The sequence below is a fragment of the Camelus bactrianus genome, chromosome 13, assembly GCF_048773025.1.
Source record: "Camelus bactrianus isolate YW-2024 breed Bactrian camel chromosome 13, ASM4877302v1, whole genome shotgun sequence".
NCBI classification, from domain to species: Eukaryota; Metazoa; Chordata; class Mammalia; order Artiodactyla; family Camelidae; genus Camelus; species Camelus bactrianus.
The window spans coordinates 61,965,384-61,990,876 of record NC_133551.1 but is presented as its reverse complement, the minus strand read 5'-3'; the positions used below and the strand labels follow the sequence as shown (position 1 = coordinate 61,990,876).

General features: G+C 36.7%; 1 protein-coding gene across 1 annotated transcript in view; it reads left to right on the top strand.

The window, feature by feature from the left end:
- Nucleotides 1-25,493, top strand: part of MACO1 (macoilin 1) — a 51,513-nt gene that overhangs the window by 12,757 nt on the left and 13,263 nt on the right. The window contains exons 2-6 of the mRNA XM_074377145.1: nucleotides 1,121-1,262; nucleotides 2,726-2,852; nucleotides 6,483-6,606; nucleotides 8,465-8,643; nucleotides 9,898-10,399. Of these exons, the coding sequence (XP_074233246.1) occupies nucleotides 1,121-1,262; nucleotides 2,726-2,852; nucleotides 6,483-6,606; nucleotides 8,465-8,643; nucleotides 9,898-10,399 (1,074 nt within the window). The remainder of the gene's footprint in view (nucleotides 1-1,120; nucleotides 1,263-2,725; nucleotides 2,853-6,482; nucleotides 6,607-8,464; nucleotides 8,644-9,897; nucleotides 10,400-25,493) is intronic.

Genomic DNA, 25,493 nt, shown 5'->3' with positions numbered 1-25,493 from the left:
GTATTTCAAAATTATTTATTAAAGGCCTTGATTTTGTTGGTGGTATGTCTTCAAACAGCTGATTTAATCACAACAATATTGGAATGTTTGTATTGCAAAACACCGTGCAAGGCTCTAGCCCAAGTCCAAGTGAATTTTAGGTATTTACAATCTGTGTATCTTAGAAACCTTTTTTAAAAAAATACTTACATTTAACCTGCTCCAGAATTGACCAGATTAAGACCTAGAATTAGGGACTTACTAATAGGTAGAATCTGAAGGCTTCTATCATCTATGATACAACTAATGAATTGGAGGAATGGACTTTTAGATTATATAAAAAAATATTTTTTTAATCCTGGTCTTTACTTTGCTTTGAGATACTACAGTGGTTAGATATGTGTTCTGACTGGCTAGTCAAATTATGGTTCTATTTAACATAAGTCCAGATGCAACTGGGAGCACACATTTATAGCTCAGCTAGAGCAAGGCTGGGATGCTTCAGGATTTTTTTCTTTAATGTACATTTTTGTGCCCTCACAGCCCTTTAAAGTGATTGGCATCTGCTCTCTTAAGTTAATTTCTGTCTTTTTGGGGAAGTCATTTGGTTTTTGTTTGGTTAATGCAGATTAATGTTATATAGAGATGCAGGAGGAGAAAGGGGAGAAAAAGACAGAATTCTTCAAGCATGTAGGGATGTGCATTAAGAATTTCATAGACTCGTCAAACAGATTTAGAGGGGTGGGGAAATAGCACATTTGAAGCCTTTCAACCATGACATTTTCTTATAATGAAAAACAACTTGAAAGCTGTAATTTTGAGAGTGTTACAGTATTTTGAAGTCAGACACTTAGCACATTTTAAAATAGTGGTGAGATTTAAATGTTTTTTCCCCCATTTTAAATGGAATTAAGCATTTTTGGTCATCATCTTATTTGATAGTTGTAGGTCTCAGAATGAATATAACTAGAGCTTTTAAAACTTAGGTGGGCCATGGCAGCATCTCTTTTTGTCCTCTATCTCCATTGTTTTCATGGTATAGGAAGATATTTTTTGTTGCCTTTAAACAAAACAGTGCATTTTCTTTTTCTAGTTCTGCACAAATGACTGTGAATAAATTCTTAATCTTTATCTTTTACAGTACATTTTTATACCTGAAATTCCTGGTGGTCTGGGCACTTGTTCTCCTGGCAGATTTTGTCCTGGAGTTCAGATTTGAATACCTGTGGCCGTTTTGGCTTTTCATCAGAAGCGTCTATGATTCCTTCAGATACCAGGGACTGGTATGTTTATTAATACATGTTTTTCAAGTATAAAGGATTTAATTACTCTTCTAAGAAAATCTTAAATAACTGATAGTGAAACTGTTTAAAGTAGATGTTATGAGTGATACTTAGGTGACTGTATTGAGTTAATAGGGTCTATGGACTGAAACTGGTCTTTAAGGCATTTTGTCTTAAACCCACTGATCAAATCATTATACTCCCCTCTCCTCTACTATCCCAGTGAAAAGACGGGGAGGGAGGGAGGACTTCAGGAGGAAGACAGAGTTGTGGAGGGAGCAGTAATTGCCCAGTCCCACCCTGAAGGACCTCTGGAGCCCCTAGCACTGGGTTAGTGATTGGGTTAGAGCTACAGCAGTGGTTCTCAAACTTTTTGGGCTCAGGACCCGTTTACACTCTTGACAACTATTGAGGACTCCAAGGTGCTTTTATTTATGTGGGTTACATCTATCCATATTTACTATATTAGAAATAAAACTGAAAAAAAATTTATTAATTCATTTAAAAATAGCAACTATAAACTCATTACATGTTAATGCACATTACATTTTTAAATGAAAAGTAACTAAATTTTCCAAAACAAAAAAAAATTTAGAAGGTTGACTATAGTTTTGCAGAACTCTCTAATGTCTGGCTTAACAGAAGACAGCTGGATCTTCATATCTGTTTCTGAACTCAGTTGATTACAGTATCACGTATCGTGTAACTTCTAGAAAATGTCCCTATAGTTCTGAGTAAATAAGTGTGAAAAAGACAGGTAATGCCTTAGTATTACTGTGAAAATATTTTTTACCTGGAAGACTCCCTGGTAGGATCTTAGAGATCCCCAGGGATCCCCAGACCATGTTTTGAGAACTGCTGGATTAGAGCAAGGGCACAGGCGTGGGCTTGCATCCTTTGTTGACCTGTCGTTCTGCTGTGTTCCAGAGCCATTTCTGAAACCTGTAACTTTTCTACCCAGGCCTGGTGCCTTGGAAAGATGGTTTCGAGCTCATGTTCTGTTGTAATAGAGAGTAGTGTGTCCAGAGGAAGGTGGCTTTATTAAAATTAAAAACATCAGCATAATTCTTACCACAGTTGTGTTTCATCTGTGCTCCAATAACCTGTCCTTTAAAAATGAGGCTCTTTAGTCATGTTTTGTGAGGAGAGAGGAGACTTTTCTGTGCTAAAATTCTAGTTCTTTTAAGTAACCCATCTGTGGAGTCCAAATAAACTCACTGTGAATCAACCTCAATTTGTTCTAGTCCAGTTCTTCATGATTTAAGGCCATAAATAGGATTACTCCTTAATGTTAAATTAGCCACTACATTTTATATGGGTGATTTTAAATGTTTAAAATTTCCTGTTGTAACTTGCTCTGTAGTAATTGCATAGTAGTTTCAGAGGTTTTGTCCAACGTGCTTTTAATAATCTGTTTGAAAATAAATCCTAAGATGTATTTTTTATTTTGTTTTTCCCTTTAGGCCTTCTCAGTATTTTTTGTCTGTGTAGCATTCACGTCAAATATAATATGTCTGCTGTTCATCCCCATACAATGGCTTTTTTTTGCTGCTAGTACATATGTGTGGGTTCAGTATGTATGGCACACAGGTAAGTCTTAATTCTTAGATGGGTAGAAATCTTAGATTCAAGCTTTTTTAATTGTGGTGATTTCTTTGAATAAATTATTTAGAGTTGAGTTTAATGTGGACATTTTAAAGTTCCCTTTTCATGATAGATTACAATATACCTTTAAAATACATTTTCTTTTTTATTACTGAACCAAAAGTTTAAGCCTTTGTGGTTCGATACTTCGATTGTAGGCATTTCAGTGATCAACTCTCATTATGAAGATAACTAATTTTTTTAAAAACTTGAAGCAATTTTTGTTTAGATAGGCTCAAAAACAGCTATGTGCCAAATAGGAAAAATGTTCTTGGAGCTTCAGCATTGAAAGGAATGTCAGAGGTCATTTGGTTGAACCCCTGTTTGGTGTAAGAATCCCGATAGCATCCCTGGCACAGGGTGGTTTAATCTCTGCTTGAAAACCCACAGTGACAAGGAACTTATTGCTGTTGTTTTAGGGCAACTGGAATAGAAAATTCTTCCTCAAACTGAGCTAGAATTTTCCTCCTTATATTTTTGACCCACCATCTCTTGACTGCCTTGGGGCTCTCTGATTACTTAGAGAATATAAAGGGCTTTCCCCAGAAAAATATATGGCAGTGTACAGAAAATATTTTTTAATTTCAAGGAGCCTACAGATCATCCCTCAAGTCTAGACATTGGACCCCTGCATTAGAGCCATGTTGAATGTGTGTAACTTTCCATCCATATTAACATTTCTTTAGAGATTTAAAGTCACTGTCATATTCTCTTGTCTTCTTTTCTGTAGACAAAACATCTCTGGTTTCATCAGCTTTTCCTTGTATGTTATTTTAAGCACTTTCACCACTCTGATCTCCCTAATTCTTAGTGGTTCTCTAAACCAAAATGTACTATTTCAGGTATATTCTGACTTGAGTGGAGCTACATAGTCACCTTCCTTCTTCTGAGAATTATACTTCTGCTATTTGAAACTAAGATGAGATGAGATGTTTTGATAGCTCCAGTTCACTATGAAAGCCTGAACATGAGACGCATGGGGATGTGAGGACTGGCTCTCAGATCGTCACACTTGTCTGCAAAGCTGCATGAAACTTGATTCCTAGGCTCAGCTGCAACCTGTAGGATTTTAACCACTGAGGGAGTACCAACTAATGAAAGTTCTCTGGAGGAACATTCATCCTCTTCTCTAAACTGCTAGAAGGATGATGTTGTCCCATGTTAAAAGACACAGTTCAGCTCTGTTATTTAAAGTATCCACTGTGAGCATGATTTTCTTCATCTTTCGCACTCTCTCATATCTTATTAGATTTATAAGCTAGGATGCTTTCTTCTAGTTAAAGTGATTTTTCTGTAAACCAGTTTTTACTTTTATTTCCTTGTCCTGGGCCTCAGTTTCAAGAGAGTTGTCATTTATACTTGTCATTGTCTCTAGGTCTCAGCTTCTGTCACATGAGCGTTGAGGAACCTAGATAATGTCTAATGGAGTCTTCTAGCCCAGATCATCTGTGATTCTGATGAACTATAATGATTCCCTAAATTACTTTAATAATGTCTAAGTAGTTGAGAAAAAACTACTCATATAACTATTAATATAACCTATTGGAGTTCAGTGGGTGACCCACAGGGCAGCTGTGAAGCTAATGTCGTAAATGATATTGGCCTCTCTTTAGCTCTAGGCTCAGAAACGCATGTCGGAATAGCTAAGTTGTGAAGTATGTTTTAATTGGGAATGATGAGTGAACAAACCAAACAAACTTTGTGTTCTTATTAGGCCCAATAAATATGTGTGCAGTTTATATAATGTGGGATTAATTTGTCTTCCAGTTGTTAAAATTGAAAATTCTTTCTTAAGAATATTAGTAATGGTTGATGAAATTATTTATTGCTGCAAAAAAATGATATAATATTATCCATGCTGTTAAGAGAGAAAAAACAGGATATGTACAACATGACTACTATACTTGCTCAAAAATAATTTCATTGTGGTTTTATTTTATTTATTTGATAGGTGTAGAAATACAGGTAATTTGTCCAAATTTTTCTATTTTTTCCTGTAAGTACTTATTATGTTTATGATAACTTTAGAAATTAATATAGGGAATAGGGAATATAAATTTTTAACAATGCATTCTGAAATGAATTTGAAAATACATTATCCTAAGGGTTGTTCTTTGTCTTCCTACGTTGTGAAAATACCCTTTTTTTGGTATGTTGAATCTTTAAGAGTGGTTGAGACTGCTACCTTCACAGAGCTTCCAGTGTTTTCTCACCTTATGGACTAGGTGTAAAGGGACTTAGATTCTCTTTAGAAGCAGATTCAGTTTTATCTCTGTGAACTTGGACCCAATTTTATAAACTCTGGGCCTCACTTTTCTCTTCAATAGAATGAGGAAGTTGGACTAAATGATCTTCTTTCTAGTCCCAAGAGTTTATCGTTTTTCTTATGTTTCATCCCAAAGATTCTTAGGAAAAAGCCATTTAGTCCTTCAGATCACTAACTTTTCCTTCCTGTTCTCTCTTCTGTAAGTTGCTTGCTTTATACAGTGTCAAAGGAGATCTTTCCAGAGTTACTGGATCTCATGCCTTTGGTCCATCTTCATAAAATATCCCATTGTTAGTCATCTTACATAGATGGACCTACCGTGCAGACTGATTCTAAAGCCCAATGAAAATTGTCTGATTATCTGCATCTTATTTATTCTGATGCAAGTTACTTTTTCCTCCATTAAAAATTGTTTTTAATTATAAAAGGAATATGAGCTTGTAGTTAAGAAAAAATTTTTGAATAATACTTAAATGTCAGAAATATTTCTTTGTGCTATAACTCATTCTTAAGAATTTGTTGGTTTTTTACATACCATTTTATGGTAGTACAGATCTTTATTCTTTTGAAAAGCTGCTTCATATTTAATTGTGTAGATTTAGCATAATGGAACAGTTTCCTATTGATAGACATTTAAGTTAATTCTAAATTCTAATTTCTGCTACTGCATACAATACATTGAATATACTTATACATCCCAGGGCTCTTGTATTTCTGTAGGGTAGATTCCTGGGATTGGAATTTCTGGTTTAAAGGTAGAATTATTTTAAATTTAATTATACTGTCAATCTGCCTTCTAAGAAAGTTACCCTGGTTTATATTATTGTCAAATATGAGAATGAACCCTTTTTCATTTCTTCCCTATACTATTATCCATCTTTAAATTTTTTCCTTTATCTGATAGGTTAAAATAATAAAATCTTATTTAAAAAATATTTATCTCCCTAATCAGTAGTGAAGTTGAATATCTTTTCACATTTTTTTTAGCCATCTGTATTTTTTTCTTTTATGACTTGCAAATTTTTTTCTTCAGTTGCCTTTTTATTGATTTGTAGGAGCTCTTTGTTAGGGCAATGACTCTTTTGTTTTACGTATATTATAAATATTTACTGCCATAATGCTTGTTTTTATTTTTGTCTATGATTCCATGGCATCTTTTGTAATATAAAAGCTTTCAGTTTGGATCAAAGTGCTTTTTAATTAGTTTGAAAGTCTTAATGAAAGTTAATGTAGTTGAACCAGTCTTCCAAACAACCCATCTGTTACATTAATGTTTCATTTTTGCTTATCTCTCTGCTGCTTTCCCACAGAAAGGGGAGTGTGTTTGCCCACAGTGTCTCTCTGGATACTCTTTGTTTATATTGAAGCAGCAATTAGATTTAAAGATCTCAAAAATTTTCATGTAGACCTTTGTCGTCCATTTGCTGCTCACTGGTGAGTATTATGTGTATTCTTAATCTGTAATTAAGTTCAGTGTTTTCAAAGTAGAATGATGAATTCAATTGTCAGTTTTTTCTTAGAGATTTTACATGAACCCAGAAGACAATATAACATGGTGGTAAAGAGCATAAGCCCTCTATTCAAGCAAATGAGTACTTAAATCCCAGCTCTGCCCACTAACTGCTTTGTTGCCTTGGACGTGTCACCCTCTGTAAGCCTTAGTTCTCTTACCTGTATGTTGGGAACCTGTCTTGTGGGGTCATGGGAAAGACGAAATGAGGTGATATATGTAAAGTGTTTAACTTAGTGCCAAGTACATAGGTGTCTGATAAATGTTACCTATTTTTTATTATAACCAGATAATGAGTCTAAAAAGTCTCGGTGAAATATATGCCTATTTCATGAAGCTTAAATGAACATACAGTTTTCTTTGCCTATTTACAAAAACAAGAGAATGTTATTAATAATTTTTAAGGGAATATCTTTTTTAACCTTAAACCATGAAACATTTTTAAAAATGAGCTTGATTCTTGTTTTTATCTATTGCAGAAATCACCACTTAGTATATGTTTTAAACACCAATTTTTGCTAATATTTATAGCAGAAACCAAAATAAAGGAATCAACAACAAAAAAGTTTCCAATGTTTAAAGTCTTTTCACAAACAAGCGAATTAAATACACCTGGTCAGTAAAACTTGTCACTTTAAATTTGTGGTGAGATCACATTCAGACTAATTATAATTGATAAGTTTTAATATTAATGCAGCTTAATATGAGTTTTGACAGTGTTTTCAGAGGCTTTGAACTGATATGAGACAGACTGATGGGTTGAATGAAAGTATTTCATCTTTTTATCTCAGAGATTAGAGTTGTAAGTACAGCTAGTTTAATTTGTTGGTACAGACCAAATGTTGGCACTGACAATATCAGATTTTATTTAAATGATTCTTGAACTTAGGTTTGACGGAGTGTCTGTGAACTAATTTTCCAGGAATAGCTGGTGACAGTACCCCTCAGGCAGCAAGGAGATTAGTTTGAATTTGATCCTATCTTTCTAGTATTAAAAACCAAACGATATCCTTTTTTTCCTCTTTTCTTTTAATTTTTTTTAATTGAAGTATAGTCAGTTACAATATGTCAGTTTCTGGTATATGACACAATGTCCCAGTCATGCATATACATAAAATATTTGTTTTCATATTCTTTTTCATTAAAGGTTATTACAAGATATTGAATGTAGTTCCCTGTGCTATACAGAAAAAGTTGGTTTTTTATATCTATTTTTATGTATAGTAGCTAGCATTTGCAAATCTCAAACTCCTTAATTTATCCCTTCCCACTCCCTTTCCCCTGGTAACCATAAGATTGTTTACTATGTCTGCGAGTCTGTTTCTGTTTTGTAGATGAGTTCATTAGTGACAATGTCCTTTTGATTTTTTAACACTCCCGTAATGTTTATTTATGACCACTTACAAAACCTCTACCCTGTTAGTTCTTAAAAGCGTATGGATGCCTAAGTCAAATCGTGCACAAGACAGTTCGATGTTAATCAAAGACATTAGCCACTATATCCAACAGTCTCTGTAGTAACTTCTTGAGTTCGTTTGAAAAATGCCAAAGTCTAATGGGCAGCCTCTTACAGTCCAGCAGTCCCACCGTTCCCTGGGGATTAGTTCTACATGCCAGCTGACTCTGATTTCCACAGCAGACATCACATTTATTTGTGTGTTTAATGAATGCTTATCATCTAGAATTTATTTCTTAATTTCAGTCATAGATGTCCTCATGTGCTTGATGCATGTGTTGTTTATTTTTAACTTACAATTACTGGCGGGATTGTCCTTTTTCTAGTATTGGGTACCCTGTGGTGACTTTGGGCTTTGGCTTCAAAAGTTATGTAAGCTACAAAATGCGGTTGAGGAAGCAAAAGGAAGTGCAAAAAGAGAACGAATTTTACATGCAGCTTCTTCAACAAGCCCTCCCCCCAGAGCAACAGATGCTACAAAAGCAAGAAAAAGAGACCGAGGAAGGTAGGTCTTTACTCTAAAGTTATGGGCTGAATAGGTTAGTCATTTATTTTGTTTGTCAGTAGAAGTTGTTTTTTTCTTTGTTTGTTTCAGAAAAGTTGCTAGGACTTTGGATGATTACCAAGGCTTTTCCTGTGTTCTTCTTTAGGGCCATTTGAAGCTTTGTTTGGTCATGAAATACAGAATGTGCATGATGTTTTCTCTCTAATGTCTGAAGATCCTGTGCTTTTAAAATATGTTTATTATTTTTATATATTTTATTTTTATAGCTTATTTTCTTTTTTAATATTTTTATTATAAATATTTTAAAATATTTATTCTCAGTAGCAAAATGGTATATATAACTATGTGGGTCTGTTATTAAAGCAAGCCAGGAACCAAAGTATAAGCAAGATAGAGATGTAAACATACAGAATTGTTTTAAAAGCCAAAATTCTTCTAAATAGAGTAGAGACAGAGAGGTCTCATTTTAAATGATTTGTATAATGCAACATGGATACATGGATCTTAAATTAACTTTTCTAATATGGCCTCTCATGAATGTATAACCAATTCAGTAGATGAATTGACAGCAATACCAGTTTTCTTTATTTTGAGAGGGTCATGTTGTTAGTTGATATATGACATAATCTTATTCTCTGGTGTGGCACAAAATTCTCTCTTCAAGTAGGCTTTGACAAATTGGAATATGTAGACCTGATATCAAAAATTCTTTACAAGTGGTCTTGTAAATGATAACAGGCTTCTTACTACTTTAATGATAGAGTCAAGACAAAGGATAGATGCCCTGTATCCTAACATCACACCTCTTCCTTTGTTTTATTTAATCTTTTTCTTTTCAGTAAAGTTATTAACAGTTTGTTTAATTCAAGCATCTTTTAAAATGTGGCCTCTCTTAAAAGTATGATCTGCCCGTGTCCTCTCACCCCAGGGATAGGCAAGTTTGATTTGACTGATAAATGAAGTATGACTTAATTATAAAATCCTCATCTTATTTTCAAGGCAAAAACTTTAATGGGTTGGTGTTTATAAATGATGGCAATTTTCTAAGTGTGCAGCTTCTCAAATTTATTTGGATTCTCTTCCAAGTTAGCATAATGTGCTGTGATTATTGTTTCTAAATGAGTTTACAAATTAACATAGTAAGTTTCTAAGCATAGACAATGCAGGTTGTTGAATCAATCTATTATGTTTTTATCCAACTAAATATTCCAGTGTGGGTTTTTTTTGCTTGTTGGTTTGTTTTTGGTATTGTAGCAGCCAAAGGATTACCTGACATGGATTCCTCGATCCTCATACACCACAACGGAGGTATCCCAGCCAACAAAAAACTCTCCACAACTTTGCCAGAGATAGAATACCGGGAAAAAGGGAAAGAGAAAGACAAAGATGCCAAAAAACACAATCTTGGAATAAATAACAACAATATTCTACAACCTGTAGACTCTAAAATACAAGAAATCGAGTATATGGAAAACCATATCAATAGTAAAAGATTAAATAATGATCTTGTGGGAAGTACAGAAAATCTCTTGAAAGAGGACTCATGCACTGCTTCCTCAAAAAACTACAAAAATGCCAGTGGAGTTGTGAACTCCTCACCTCGAAGTCACAGCGCCACAAACGGGAGCATTCCTTCCTCGTCTAGTAAAAACGAGAAGAAGCAGAAATGCACTAGCAAGAGCCCAAGTACACACAAGGACTTGATGGAAAACTGTATTCCTAATAACCAGCTAAGCAAACCAGATGCACTGGTAAGGTAAGTGTGTGTGCTGTGTGCTTATCCACACTTTCCAATAAACTTGAGTTAGGCTGTGAAAAACAAAACACTTCCAAACAGGCCTGTAGGAATTGTTTGTGATCGGATACGGTGACAATTAACTCTGTGGTATTTGATGTTTTAGTGTTTATTTCATATGGGTTTGTTGGCCACCTAGTGCCATTGTCCAGAGCATTGACTCCAGCTCTTTCCACTGTTCTGAGTGAAGGGTGACAGTGATTGCTTTTCACATTTGACAGATTTATATGTAACTTGACTTTTCTTGTATTGAAAGGCATAGCTATAGTCCTTGACCTTTTCTGTTTGTATATCCAAAGTTCTTGTGGCATAGACACAAAAAGAGGAGTTTGTGTTCTGTTTGTGCAAATTTTTTTCAGACAGTTAAAAAAGTGTGGGGACAGTTGGGGGTGGAGAAAATTGCCCTTACCACCTTGTGCTTGTTTTTGATTTTCCACTTAAAATATGAATTATTCCTCAAATAACTCTGGGAAAATTAGGTTTGAAAAATAATTTCTTTCTAAAAATTCCACAGGTAAATACAGTTGACCCTTGAATATAGCTGGCAGGCTTGAGGTGCATGGGCCCACTTATACGTGGATATTTTTCAATAGTAAATAATACATACTACACAGTCCATGGTTGGTTGATTCTGCAGATGCAGAGGACCACAGGTATGGAGAGCCAGCTATAAATTATACTAGGACTAATCCCCATATTGTTCAAGAGTCAGCCGTACAGTGTTAGACATAGATTTTAATCAGAAATACTCCTTTTCCCCATCTTTAAGTTAAAGAATAACATTGTTGTATTACCTTGACTGGCTCAGACATAATTTTGTTATATTTTATGTATTTTATAAAATACACATATGTTCCTTTTACCTCATATCTTTCAGTTTGGAAATTGAGATCTGAACTGGAGCTTTTTTAAAATACGTAACTCAAGAGGGCAATTATAACTCCGTCCCTCCACTGAGTTATCTGTGTTCCTCTTCCTTTGGCTTAGCTTCATAGCAGACAATTTATTCTGGGAGGAACCGTTTCTAGTGTTATAAATTATATGAATTAGATTATTAATTTGTTTTAGTTTTCTGATTGGCAGCTAGATTAAGGGAAATCTATTTGGCTTCTACTGCTGAAGGCTCTAGAGGTTTCATAGCCCTTGGCCACTTTTGGAAGCACATCATGCTGCTGCTAATGCCAGCCTGGCATCCACATCTGTTGTTATGACATTCTGCCCTATCATAACCTGCAGAGAAAACACTCAGCAGAAAACTCTCTTCCAGACACCCATGGGAGAAAGACCAATTAGTTGACCTTCTATGTCAAAGGAAGTATCTCACAAATTTACTATATGCTATAAATGAAACATTTGCCACCAGCTTTTTAACATCCTTTCTCCTACACAATTTTAATAATAGCAGTCAAGTCAAAACAATTTTCCTTTATTGGAGAGAGAGAGAGCGATCAAGGCTGTCTTGTGATACCGTCTCAGTTGCACCCCACTTGTCATGTTGGTTGACTCTACCACCTGACCTGCCTTTAGAAGAGAATTTCAAGGATTCAGATGGCCAGTTTTCCAGTCGTGGGTCCAGTGCGCCTCTGCCTGCTCTTGGGGTATAACACCTCTTCCTGTGGTCATTAATGTGTGCTCTCATGTGACTTGTTCTGAGGGGCCTCAGAATATTATTCTGTGTTAGGGAATGTCTGCCGTCAAACACATAGAAGTGTTATATTTAAATAGTTTTACAAGCTTCCATAGGATTATTTTCAACTTTTAATGAATACTATTTTAAAAAGATAATATAAATATCCAACAATAGGGAAGAAATTTAAATAATTACGTCCATCTACTTGATGAACTTTTAATACAGACATTACAAAATCATGTGTTTGAGCCATATTAAACAGTATAGGAAAGTGCTCATGACATAATATTTCATAAAGAACATAGAAAGCAATTTTATTAAGAACATTTTTCTAATACACATAGGGAGGTTTTGAAGGAAAAGGAACCAAAATGATAGCAATAGTTATTACCCTGTGATAGTAGTGGGGCTTTTAATTTTTTTTCTTACTTTCATTTATTTTCAAGTTTTTCTATGATGAACAACAGTGAAAGTTTATAAGTATCTATCTGAGCAAATTATCACACTATCCCTCGCCCTTCTTGGCTGTCTCCTGTTTCTTCTTGCCTGACTTCATGCATGTTTTGATAAATATTAATAAGACTGTCTAATAGAGCCAAACCTGACTTGTTTGAGTTGTTAGCTAGAGTGGATTTGGAAAGGGCTGGATTCAGTGGTCTCTAAAGCTCCCTCTGATGCAAATATATATGGTCTGCCAGTATGAACATGAGTCCTTCGCTCCTGCCAGTACACCCAGGGCTGTATACAGGTCCAGGCAGGCTGTAGGGATAAGACTGATCTACCCTTTTGTAAATGTTTTTTAAAAAATCATTTGAAAGCTAGTATCATATTGTTAGTAGTATATTAATTGCAACGCATTCTACAGCTATGTCTCTCTTAACATCATGGTTGAAAAACTGCTATATTTAGGAACCAATTCAGTGACATTGAGAGGAAAACTCATTAGTACACTTCTTTCAAAGAGAATTCTTGGAAATCGGTGTGGCTATCAAAATAAGGTTTGATGGCCGTCCCCTCTGAAGAAGGAAGCAGCCCTTCAGGTCTGTTCTCCATCTCTCCAGGCTCCCTGGATGTTCTCTAGTGTGCTGTATACCCCAGGCTGACAAACGACTGCACACAGGCTGAAGCTGGCCCACTGCCCATTTTTGTAAAAAAGGAAAAAAAAAAAGTTTTATTGAAACACAACCATGCTCATTCATTTACATAGTGTGTATGGCTGCTTTATGGTGGCAGAATTGAGTAGCCGCTTCAGAAGCTGTATGGCCTACAAAGCCAAAGACGTTTGCTTCTACCCCTTTACATAGAGTCTGCTGATAGATTGCTAGGGTTAAGGAAGGTGGGGAAGGTGGGGAACTTGGGAGTAAGCATTGCCTATAGGCTCCTTCCTAGGAAAAGTTGGGGAACTTGCTAACCACTCTAAAGTCCTCTTTTGGTTTGAGAAATACGTATCTTACAAAATGACCCTACTTCTGCCAGCTTGATTTCTGAATTCCTTATCCAAGTTATTTAGAAACAGGCTTATAATGTTGGTAGCCAAAAATATTTTTACTTCTGACATGGGGAAAAAAATCTAGACAAAAACAAAAAAGCAATGAGGAAGATCATTTATTTTAAGTAAGTCCTGGGTTAGAAAGGAATCATGTTAATTAGAATGAGTTTTACTTAAATTTTTTCTTCAGTGGTCAATTTTAAGTGCAAAAAATATATAGAAAATTTAGGTGGAAAAACGGGGGAGAAATATGACACAAAATCACTGTTAAATTTTTGTTATATTTTCTTTTCATTAACTAAATTTATATAGTTGCGGCCGTGGTGTTTGTATGGTTTTTGTGTCCTGCTTTTTTCACCTAAATTATATTGAAATCACTTCCCCAATTTAGCCTAACCCTCATTTTCACTTAATGTGGAATATTCCACTGCAGGCGTGTGATCATTCAGTGGTCACTCTAAGGTTCCGCAGATCAGGGTGCGATACCTGAGCCGCTTTCCTGCAGTTTCAGGGCTGCAAGCAGAAGAGCCAGCACTTTTGTTTGCACTTGGCACAATGCTCCCTTGCAAATACAGCCCAGGACTGTGGGCTTGCTTGTTGGGGTTTGTTGCTTGTTTCAGTTTCCTGATTAAGGGGGAGAATTTAAAACTTTGAGTACAAAATGTAAAGTGATCATATTGTGTAGAAATGTTGAAGCTGAAGTTTCTTCTTGTTTTATTTCCATTCCACTTTTTCTTTCCTTGTTTTTTGTATTCAAGACAAAAAAAATTAATCTTTTTTGTTTCTAGTACTTACTCCTTTTTGAGGGGGGAGGTGATTAGGTTTCTTTATTTTTAGAGGGAGCACTGGGGATGGAACCCAGGACCTCATGCATGCTAAGCATGCTCTCTACCACTTGAGCTATACCTTCCCCTTCTAGTGCTTATTCTTAATAGGGTATCAACTCTTTAACATAGTTGAATAATGTTTGGTATGAAGAATCATAAGGGAAAAGTATGCACTGTTTGCCTAGTAAAAAAGCATTTAGCAAAACTGAGTAGGATTTAGGATGATAATTTTGGGGGTTTTTGTGTGTGTGTGTGTGGTTTTTTGGAACAGCAAGGGTTCTAAGAGACATTTAGACCAGCCTCCCCAACCCTGTCTTTCTATCAGCGAAGTAAACAAGCCCTAGAAGATTAAATGACTGTTCTAAGTAACTCAGAGTGGCAGTTGCCAGAACCAGAATTGAAGTTCCTTGACTTCTGCCTTCGCTGTTATCTATGCTACTTAAAAAAAGTTTTATCAACTTGTTTTACTTTCTTGTGTTTTTAAAAAAAAATTTTGTGTTTTTGTTTGTTTTAAATGCACGTATAGCTAAAGTTGGCTCAAGGATCGGCACCAGAGCTAGATTTTATGCTCTAGTGGCTAAAATCTATAGAAGAAATGCTTAGAATTTCAGAGTTCATTTATTTTCCATTCTTCTAGAGAGATACTGTTTTAAGTGTTTTAGAAATTCTTGCTCTTGCCAAAGACACAGGGTACTTAATCTCTGTACAGAAGGGGGCCATTCACTCATACCCTTGAAAGCTTATGGAGTTTCTGAGAATTTAGCTCTGATTAAGGATAGTTTGGCAGTTAGTCTGGTCCAGACACCTGGAGCCACCCAGCAGGGAATTTGCCCTTTAGGAATAAATCTGGCGTAGGCTTGGCTTAGCTTAACAGCAGCACTCCTAAGAGCATTGCATTGGAACACTTAAGATCAAGGATGTAACCATCAATTTTCCTTGAGGAAAGGCCACCAGTGACTACTTAGAAGGCCTGGAGACCTGGAGTGTGGGCATAGCCGTGGTAGTAAGTTCTGAGGGCAGGGGTGGCTTTTCTTCAGGGGAGAATGGAAATTTGGGGTTATGTTGTAATACATTGAATACTTACGCTTTTATTCCTCTCTAAATCCGTTTGGTTATTTCAGGCACACCAAAATACTATTACTTATAACTTAGTTTGTTCATGCAGTTCTGCTTATTTGGAGACTTGAGAGCCTTGGGAGAAAGGGAGAAAACGTTTATCAGGATTTTTTTGGTAATCACTAAGCAAGTGGTGGCCCTGCCTCAGAGGGGAGGGAGGGGGAAAGAAGGATTGAAAAGCACTTTAAGAAATTTTAACTCATTCACTTACACTGAGGAGTGTTTAATTTACATTCATACCCAGGAACTAACCTTTTTTTAATAAATTGAAATATAGTTGATTTACAATGTTGTGTTAGTTTCAGGTGTACAACAAAGTAATTCAGTTGTATATATATTTTTTTCTTTTTCAGATTCTTTTCCATTATAGGTTATTACAAGATATTGAATATAGTTCCCTGTGCCCAGAAACTAGCTTATATTACCAAGTTGGGGTCTTAAATTTAGAAGCATATAGATACGACAACATACTTTATAAATAGGCTTTACAGTATTCTGTTCCATCAGTGAGTATATCGATTAGTATTGTGTTTTAGTAGACTGTGATATGAGTATTTGTGACTTACCTCTTTCTAGTTTAAGCTGGTGGGTGAGGAAAATGTCATTGGTCTTCATTCCACTTTCTACCCCATATAAACCTTATATTTATGTTTTATGATTTTATGTTTCTCTTGAAAAGGAGGACAAAGATAGCAAAAGCTAATAACAGCCAGCTTTCCTCTTTGATGGGACTTGCTGGTGGCACAGACTGCCCAAGTGGATTGGCTAGCAGTTCCCAGTGTTTGTGCTTTGGAATGGGGTTCTAATTTTGTTAAATAAACTATTCTTTATCTGTTGCTGTAAAAAAAAAACAAATACATTGAATATTTACTCTTTTATTCCTCTCTAAATTCATTTGGTTATTTGACAATTGAGATTATTGTGTAGCCTCCGCCTTATAGAACGCCCTTAGTGTGGTCTTGCTGTTTGGGGAGAAACAACAGGAGACAGTTTACACTACTTCCTATTTTTCGTTTCCCCACATCTTAAGATGTCTACACACAATTAAAATTCATATATTCATTGAAAGGAAAGGGCCATCTTTTTAGATACTGATTTTTAATAATCAGTGGATTCAGTATAATTTTCGTGTGAATAACTGTGAAAAAGAGCAAAGTAAAGAGAGAATCCAGGAAGCCCCTATTTTGTCATCTTAAAGGTTTTAGGCACAAAGCAAGAACAGGATCCAAAGCTGAGACCTGACTATGGGAAAGAAACAAAACAGAGCAGTCAATTCCAGAGGTAGAGTCCACAAGCATTCCCTGGGACAAGCATTCCAGGGGAGATGGCCTTTTATGGACCTTTCCAGCCCTCTCCCAAGTCCCTAAAGAGTCCTAAGTGGGGAAATGCAGTAGTTTAAGTGGGAAAGATTACGAAGGATTCTCTTGAAAGGTGGAAACCCACCTTAAAAGAAGGTAATGGAAAGACCCCCAAGATTGGTTTAAAGGGGAAGAAGTAGCAAAACAGATTATATAGTGTGAGCCCATTACAAAACGTGGGTAGATACCATTCTTCTGTACACAGTAAGTTATTTCAAATGGTATAACGCCAAGCAATCAGTAGTAGTTGATTATAGGAGATGTTTACTTTCTACATACTTTGAATTTTTACACAGGCTTATTATGCCCATAACAGAATGTAAGCTCCTTTTCCCTCGCCTGCCACGGTACACAGGGATTGGCACAGGCTAGATGCTCAGTAAATACTTGTTGAAAGAGTATTACCTTTGTACAGGGAAAATACTAGGAAAGGGACAAGGGGAGGAAAGATGGGCCTCAGTAATTGCAGTGCATTGCAACTCAAAGGTTTTTGAAGTTGGAAAACCTAAATATTACATTAGACCAGGCCGAGGACCTGCTATCCCATGTCAAGCTATTTGTGGTTAATATAGTACTGATTATATTTCTAAAAAATAGAAAGACTTTCCACTCTAAGCCCCTTTCATTGGTATTTCCCAGGAAGTTTTCAAATTTAGTACTCTTGTCAAGACTTTTCCAGGACTGTGAAGGAGGTTCAGGAATTTCTGAAAGTTTAAACGGACACAAGGAGAAAACTCCAAGGGACTGCTGTCAAAAAAGCCATTTGCTCTGGCAGTGGGTTGGTTGTGCTTCAGGGCCAAGGAATCTAGGTACAAGCTACATGCCAGCCAAGAACTCGGAGGAAATCTCAGTTTGCCTTGTCTTATTCATCTGTCCTGGTGGGTCTTGCCCTCTTTCTCCCCCCTTAGCCCTGGCCATTCTCTTTGTCTTTGTGGTAGCTGGAGCGAGCTCAGATCCCATGTTTCTTCTGTTCCAGCCTTCCCTCCAAGGAGATGCCTTCAGTTAGAAAATGCGTTGACTATTTATGTATCATCTCTGGTGCTAGAGAGGAAGTGGTACATTTGTTTGTTTTCTTTTGCATTTGAATACATTTTGCTATGTGTCAGGAATAGTTTGCTGAAGAGAATCTGACCTTGGGAAACAGCAACTAGGGCTTTGGGGCTTTACCCTGGCTACTTTCCCTACATGCGCTACCTGTCATCTGCGCTGACAACCTGCTGCTGCACAGGACTTGCTTGACACTCTCCTCAGCGAGTGATGGCTGCCAAAGTAGGCCTTTCTGCTTCTACAGATGCATTTGGTAATTTATTTGTAACAGTATCATTTCTAGCTGAGAGGTAAAACTTAGTAAAAATATATAACTAAACACTTAGAGGTTCTAACTAGATTAAATTAAATATAGTGGATATAGATGCTACTAAATTATTGGGAGATTATTAAGTGGAAAAAATAAATAGTGGAGCCATATTTCTAGTTTGTAAGTTTACCGTCTCTGGGGAAGCATGCTTTTGATTTATGTTAGTCTAGCATTGTTTCTGACCAGATATGCTTGTCAGATCTGATTTACTTTTATTTTCTGCCATGTTCTTAGTATTTAAGGTACCTCTAGGTTTTACTTGGTTAGTTTTATTATAATTCATAATATAGTTTGAATTTACTTTAACCATTGCAGTGATTTAAAACTCTAATATTCTGGTACATAAATGTGGTAATAGAAGCATGATAATTTTATACTTAAGCAGGGCTGTTTTGTGACTTGAAAATCATGCAGCACTTTAGAAGCTAGGCAGTTTGCCTAATGTCTCCATATCTAGGTGATAAAGGAAGGTAATTATCTATATTGTATAGATAAATTGTGAAATAACACATAAGTTATTTGGGGGGGGGCCACATTAGAAACATTTTTATATTGAGTACTGAGAGTTTATTCTAACAAAACAGGGATTTCTGATTAGTTAGAAACTTTCTTCCCTAGAATTCAGAAGGAACTACTATGACTTTGTGTTAAATTCTGAGTCAGTACCCCTGCTGGCACATAATGAATTGAGATTTCCAGCTAAGGGGATTAGGGGTGGATTCCCTGAAGGGGAGGTACTCCAAGGAAAAGGAACTGTATTCTTTAAATGTTACTCACGCTATCATTTAGAAACTGGCTATTTGAATACTTTGACAGCCAGTGTGGGCATACTTCTGTCTGTGTAAATCTCTCGGGGATCTCTTAGACTTTTTTCTAGCCAGCTGGGACTCTCAGGATTAAAACAAGTTTTGGTTTCTTTTTTATGGGAAGAATGACAACTTTTCCCTGTCATAAGTTAGATTCACCTTTCTTGGTAGAGTGTTCGAACAGATTTGAAGCAGAAACACAGAACTGGAAAGGACCTCATTGCTCTTCTTCTCCCCCTGGCTCTAGAGAGGGCGTTTCAGACTCAGACCCCTACAGGAGCGAGGCAGGCACAGGCATCAGTGGAGAGGCCAGGGTTGGCATCACTTGTATTCAGTACTGCACCTGGCACCTTCGGTTTTGGAAGCATATACCTTTCCAAACAGTTGTTGTGGGAAGTTGCAGGCCCAGTGTGGCTAAATCTTCTGATATTTAGAAGAGATGCCAAAAATAGATATCTGTATGTGAAATCTCCCAGTTAACATTTTTTTTTTACATCATGTGGGGGAGGGTCAAACAAAACATGTTTATGAGCCAGATTGTCTCACCAGTTTATAACCTCTGCATCTGACCGTTCCTGTTATTCTTGTATTTTGTTCCATCCTCCACTGGCCCCATGGATCAAAACTGGGCTCCTGTACGAAGAACTTTTACTTAAGGACTAGCTGGTAAATCCCATGAACTAATCTGCCATATATTAATGGAACCTTTTTGCCTTCTCCTCTCCTTCAGTTCCTTAAGCTCCTGGAAAACATGCATCTGTTGACAGTGCTCTTCCAGAGTCAGAGACCAACCCTTTTTTTCTTGCACCCTCACATCTGACCATGAGGTTTTCAGATCACTTAGAAGGAGAGAGGACAGCCTTGTGATAAGAAAGGTGGTTTGGGTATCTGGTGTTCCTTAAGCCATACGATGCAGAGGCCTCCTAAGGTAACTTGTTCTACACGAAGATGTTTTTCTACTGTGTTTTTAGAGCATAAAATACACCAAAACTGAGGACATGGACACTGGTTATTCAGACTTCACAGGCCAGCTGGTTTAGAATGTGGATCTTCTAGCACATCTCCTGTAATGTGGGTATACCACAAAACCTGGTATCAGAGCAATGCCTGCTCTCCTCTTTCCAAAGGGAACCAGGACAGGGCGATAAACTGCAGCTCTAGAATCTAGATTTTGACAGACTATTGCTTTGATAGGAACTGATGAATGGGAAGTAGTTGATGTTCAGTTAGGAACTGAGGCATTTTCTACTTCAGAAAGTTAAGTTCCCCTTTTTTGGAGTGACCTAAAAAGTTTATAAAGTAAAAGGGGTGGGTTTTCCCTAAGGCTTTCAGATTTATTCTGAAACTGGCCTGTTACATGGGCAAGTCTAAGAGTAACAGTGAACGCTGAAAAGCCATGGAAAGCAAATTAACAGCTTCTGCTTTTAAAATAACTTTTTCGCAATCAAAAAAATAGTAATTAAAGTGTTAAAAATAAGTTACAGATGTTAATTACTTCCAGCTTTGAAAATAAAGAAGAGATAGCACTATCTTTTTTTTAACATTTTTTATTGATTTATAATCATTTTACAATGTTGTATCTTAAATTCCAGTGTAGAGCATAATTTTTCAGTTATACATGAACATAGATACGTTCATTGTCACATTGAGATAGCACTATCTTAATGTATATCCTCTCAGTCTCTTTTCTCTTGGATATATACATATGCTTTTCACAAAATGAAGCTCATACTATGTATATTCTTTAGTAATTGTCTTTTTCACTGACTGTATCATGAGCATTCTCCCATGTCATTGAATAATCTTCCTTGATTGGTTTTTAATGGTTGCATGTCAGTCAGACACAGGAATATACAATTTATTTAGCCAGTCTTCTGTTGAATATTCAAGTGTTTCTGATTTTTTTTTTATTATAAATAATGCTGCAACAAAAACACTTTTACACAAATCTTTGTATCTGTAGACTGGGAGTGGGATGAATATTTTTAAAGACTTTTGATAGAAACCCTCATATCTGACTACATCTTTTAGGGACCTTATTAAAAATACTAGTTTGTGGCACTCAGCCTTATTCTTGAAGGGCTTCAAGAAGTCAGTTTCCTATATCCCTAAATGACCAGTTGTGTGAAATCCTCTAGATTTCCTTTTCTGTCTCTTTATGTTCCTTAATGAAAATGAATGTGTTTGACAGATTAGGGAGCAGAGACATAAGAAACTTTGTAATGGTTTCACCAGCAATCGGGTCATCAGGCTGTTATTTATTTTTGTATAATTGTGTCTGGGAAGCAATTGTAGTAACCACAGTGAGACCTGAGGCAGCTTCATTTCGCTCTTTCCAGAGCTGTGGTTTATAGAATATACTGGGGCAGCTTCAAGTCAGGATAGGCCTCACTTAAGGTGAGATACATTCATGTTTTCATGTGAATGACCCATGCTGCCCATCCTGTCAGTGTGAATGACCTGGAAAGAGGGGAGGGGAAGGAGTTGGTGGAGAGGGTAAACAGTATTTCTTCTGGGAACAGAGCTTTGATTTATGAGCTCAGCTTTCTGCATAGACAGCTGTGTGGTCCCTAAACAAGTCTTGTCTTGTGTGATTAATGTATACCAGGGGATCTCCTAATGGAATTAGGTACTTACCGAGATGAAGCAGTTGCTCTTCATTCATTCTTTTCATGTGCACCTGCCTTCTTGATAAGCAAATGCCCATTTACCCCTGTCTCCTTCAGCCACTATTTAAACTAAAACTCTGACAGCCTGCTGTAGATATGTTGTTTCCCGAGCCACATGTATCATAACATTGACCCCATTGTATTCTCAGCACTGAGGAGAAGGACATAGAGTGAGGGTTAGAGTCATGGTCCTGGAAGGATTGGAAGAAACACACTTCCAGCTTTTAATTTTAGGGCACTATCAACCCCTGGCTTCAGAGAACTTACAGTCTTTTTAGAAATAAGCTACATACACAAAAAAAGATTAAAAACCAAAACAAATTAAAAAACAGCACAGGTTTAGTGCTGAATGAGAAGCACCAATAGTAAGGGCTTTCAGTTTTTAGGAGCAAGAACTTTGGGCCCTTAGAAATCAGCACCTCATGCTGGAGAGTTTGTTTAGTTTATTTTTTATTTTTATTTTTTAACAGGGCCTCGAATGAGTGAGATTTGAAAATTGGAGGCTATTCCTTCAGAAGGGTGGTATAATTAAAGGCAGAGACATCTGGAAACAAGGAGTGGGTTGTTTTGGCTGGTATGATGGGTTTGTGAGAAAAACTCATCTTTCAATCACTTGGCTGTATGATTCGGAGATGACTTTCTGAAGCCCCTTTTCTTATGGAGCAAGCAGCATTGTAAGTTCTGTGTTGTCTGGCAAGGCCTACAGCATATCTGTCACTAGCTTTTCAGAGTTCAGAGATAACAGCACAGCTGAGGCCCCCTAACTTCCTGATGGCCTCATGGGGTCAAGCTGGCAACCTATAGAAATATACACTTAGGTCGCTTTCTGGAGTGGGTATGGAGTGTGACTCATAGAGTGTTTGGGGAACCTAGTCATCCCTAGGTGAAGTCCTGGCTGAGAACAGGTCTCCCTCTTTTTTGCAGGACATGTTTCCTGGGGAAATTTACTGCCTCAGAGCCTTAAAGTTCTTCTGTGTTCTCAGTCAGGCCTCATAAACCTTTAGGCTTTATAAAAACATGAAGGTATTGGCTGTACACATTGGAGGCTTTTGAACTTTTTTAAACTTTTAAACAGTCTTAGCACTGTGGCTGTAATTCAGGCAATTCACAGTGGATAAGGATTACAAACATTTAGACGTCAGTATCTCCCTACCTTTTCATATACTCAAAAACAATACCCCTTTCAACTGAAAGCTGACACTTGAATACTATACTTTGTTTTACTACCAGGTATGCTTCGAGATACTCGAAGATATGTCTCCTATTTAGCTTACCTGAAAGACTCATGTTTGAGCTTCATTCTTTTGGTCAGCTCGAAAATTACCCCTTTTTAAAATGTAAATCTTCTCTCTTAAAATTAAATAGTTAATTATTAGCCATTTACATTATAGCTTACCTTAGTTGGGTGGAATGAGGGAGAAGATGAGATGGAGTGGAGGTTTGGAGTGGGTAAGAGGGTTCCTTATCTTGGCAGCATTGCTCTGAAATCAGCCTGGCCACGGAGTGGAGCCCTGAGGAAGTGCTGCTCTCAGGGGGCCCCCTCTTGCTCGTGAGTTAGGTAGTCTGCTGGAGTTCAGAAGTAGCTTCACAAGTTTATAAGTCGAGTTGAAATTCATCAACAAAATGGCTTGGAAAGGTGCCTGGACCTAATAGGTAACATTTTGAGTTGATTAGAACCCTGGCTTGTCTAATTTGGCATAAACAGACATATTTACTGGATGCGTAGACTCCAGCTTTGCTGTGGGCCCTGTCTGTATCCCAAGTAGAAGCGTTCTTGGGCAGCCTTTGTCAGGGGGAATACTAGGGCCACGGGGGGTTGGGCAAGGAGGGATGCATTTATTTGCTGCCTAAACCTTACCAAAGCTTGGTTAAGATCTGTCTGACCCATTATTTCTCTTTTTTGGATGAGTTTGTTAGCTCTGCTGGAGGAAAGTTCTCTTTTCTCCCTTAATCTTCTATTGTGTAAGGAGGAGAGTAGGATTTAGCTCTGATAAGTGGGTTTGAGCTCGCAGATGAATTTTTCTTCCTTTCTTTTGATTCCTGTTTACTGAAATTAGTTTTAAGGGTTATAAACTATTACTTCTGCCTCATTTTCTTCTTGACCACTTGCTTCTAATTTAGGTTGCAGCTGTTGACATTTTATTAAAACCCCAGAATACATTTGAAGATTTTTCATTAACCTCTTAACACGATTTAATCAGTACTTCTTGGTGCTTCACACCAATAAATTATACATTTGCATTTTACCTAGTAAGTACTGACCTTCAGCCCCAGAGAGTTAAGTATACCATAAAGACAAGTAGCAGTAATCTGTCTAATAAATGCCCGTGGCACTTGACTGGCTTGATTCAGTTCAGTTTTCTAATTCATATAATTCTTTAAAAACTCATGCATACATTTTCCTATTGAGCATATGCAGAGAGTGAAATATATCTTAGAAAATAGGATTGTACTGTACATCCATACAGCGTAATATTATGCAATTAAATTGTGAAAAATTTCTAATGATGTGGAAAGGTGCTTAAGATATGTAAAATATATGTGATTCTCAGCGGTATTAAAAATGTTTAAATGTGTTAAGAAAGAAAAGAAGTGAGGTAAACGCAAGTAGTGGTTCTGTCTGGATGAAGGGATTATGAGTTATTTACATTTCATTCTTTATACTTTCCTGTTATATGCAGTTTTTTGTATTGATTGGGTATCATTTTTGCAGTGAAAACATGAATCCAGTAAGGAATTATAAATCATTTTACTACCTACCTCAGTAAAGATTTAAAATATAGTGAATATTCATCGTTAAATTAATGCTTTCTGTACAGAGACAATGAAAAATTTCCCCTCATAAATTTTAAAAACTACTGAGAATTTACCCTTTAGCACGTAAAGTTGTCTTACATGTCGTTATGCAGTTACCCGTAGATCTGTGTTTCTTAGACTGGGGAATGCTGGTGTTAATTCACAGGTTTGCTGCAACTGCTTGGAAAACGATAATTCACGGTTTTACAGAATTAATGGCAGCAGTTAGGGAAATCCTGAAGCATTTTAGTTGTATGCCTTGTGAAATTAAGTTATTTAATTTTTGAAAATAAGCTTTTTATTGAAGTATACCATATCCACAAAAGTGCATAAATCTCAAGCTTACAACAACTTAGGAATTTTTACAAAGTGAACATACTGTTGTAACTGTGTCACTTTATTTCTGTTGTACTGCTTTATGTCTTTGACAATATTTTCATAGTCTACACAAAACAATATTGTTTAGTGTTCTGTGGCCTCCAGAAGTTGCACTCTAGATATTTCGCATGTTTTGCTCTCATAACTGCACTAACTCTGGGTTTTTACCCAAAAACAACTCTAAAGTTTCATTCAGAATATTGTTATTCTTAGTTCATGGTAGGAAAATTTGGCTTTTATAGATTAAAAAATGCAAAAAGGTAGTAACTTCAAAATTATCGACATCTAGCCTTTGCAGATTTAATTTTTCTTTCATTCCCAACTACGGCACACGCTTTGCCTCAGTGGCTGGTTGTGTGGAACTTGATTCCTGTGCCTCTGCATACGATACAGCTGAGGTTGCTAATCTGAAGGAGCAGATCAGCAGCTGGTGGTAAGTGTGTCAGGCCTCGAAATCCTAGACCAAGCTGGGAGGAACTTTAGAGATCATTTGCCTCAAATGGGGAAACTGAGTCTTGAAAGGTTGTGTGCCTTGCCCAGAGTGGCAGAGTTGGCACCAGAGCTGAGTCTAGAATCCTGATCTTAAGCCCCATTTCTAAACCATGCCGAGTCTCTATTCTCTTCTTAAA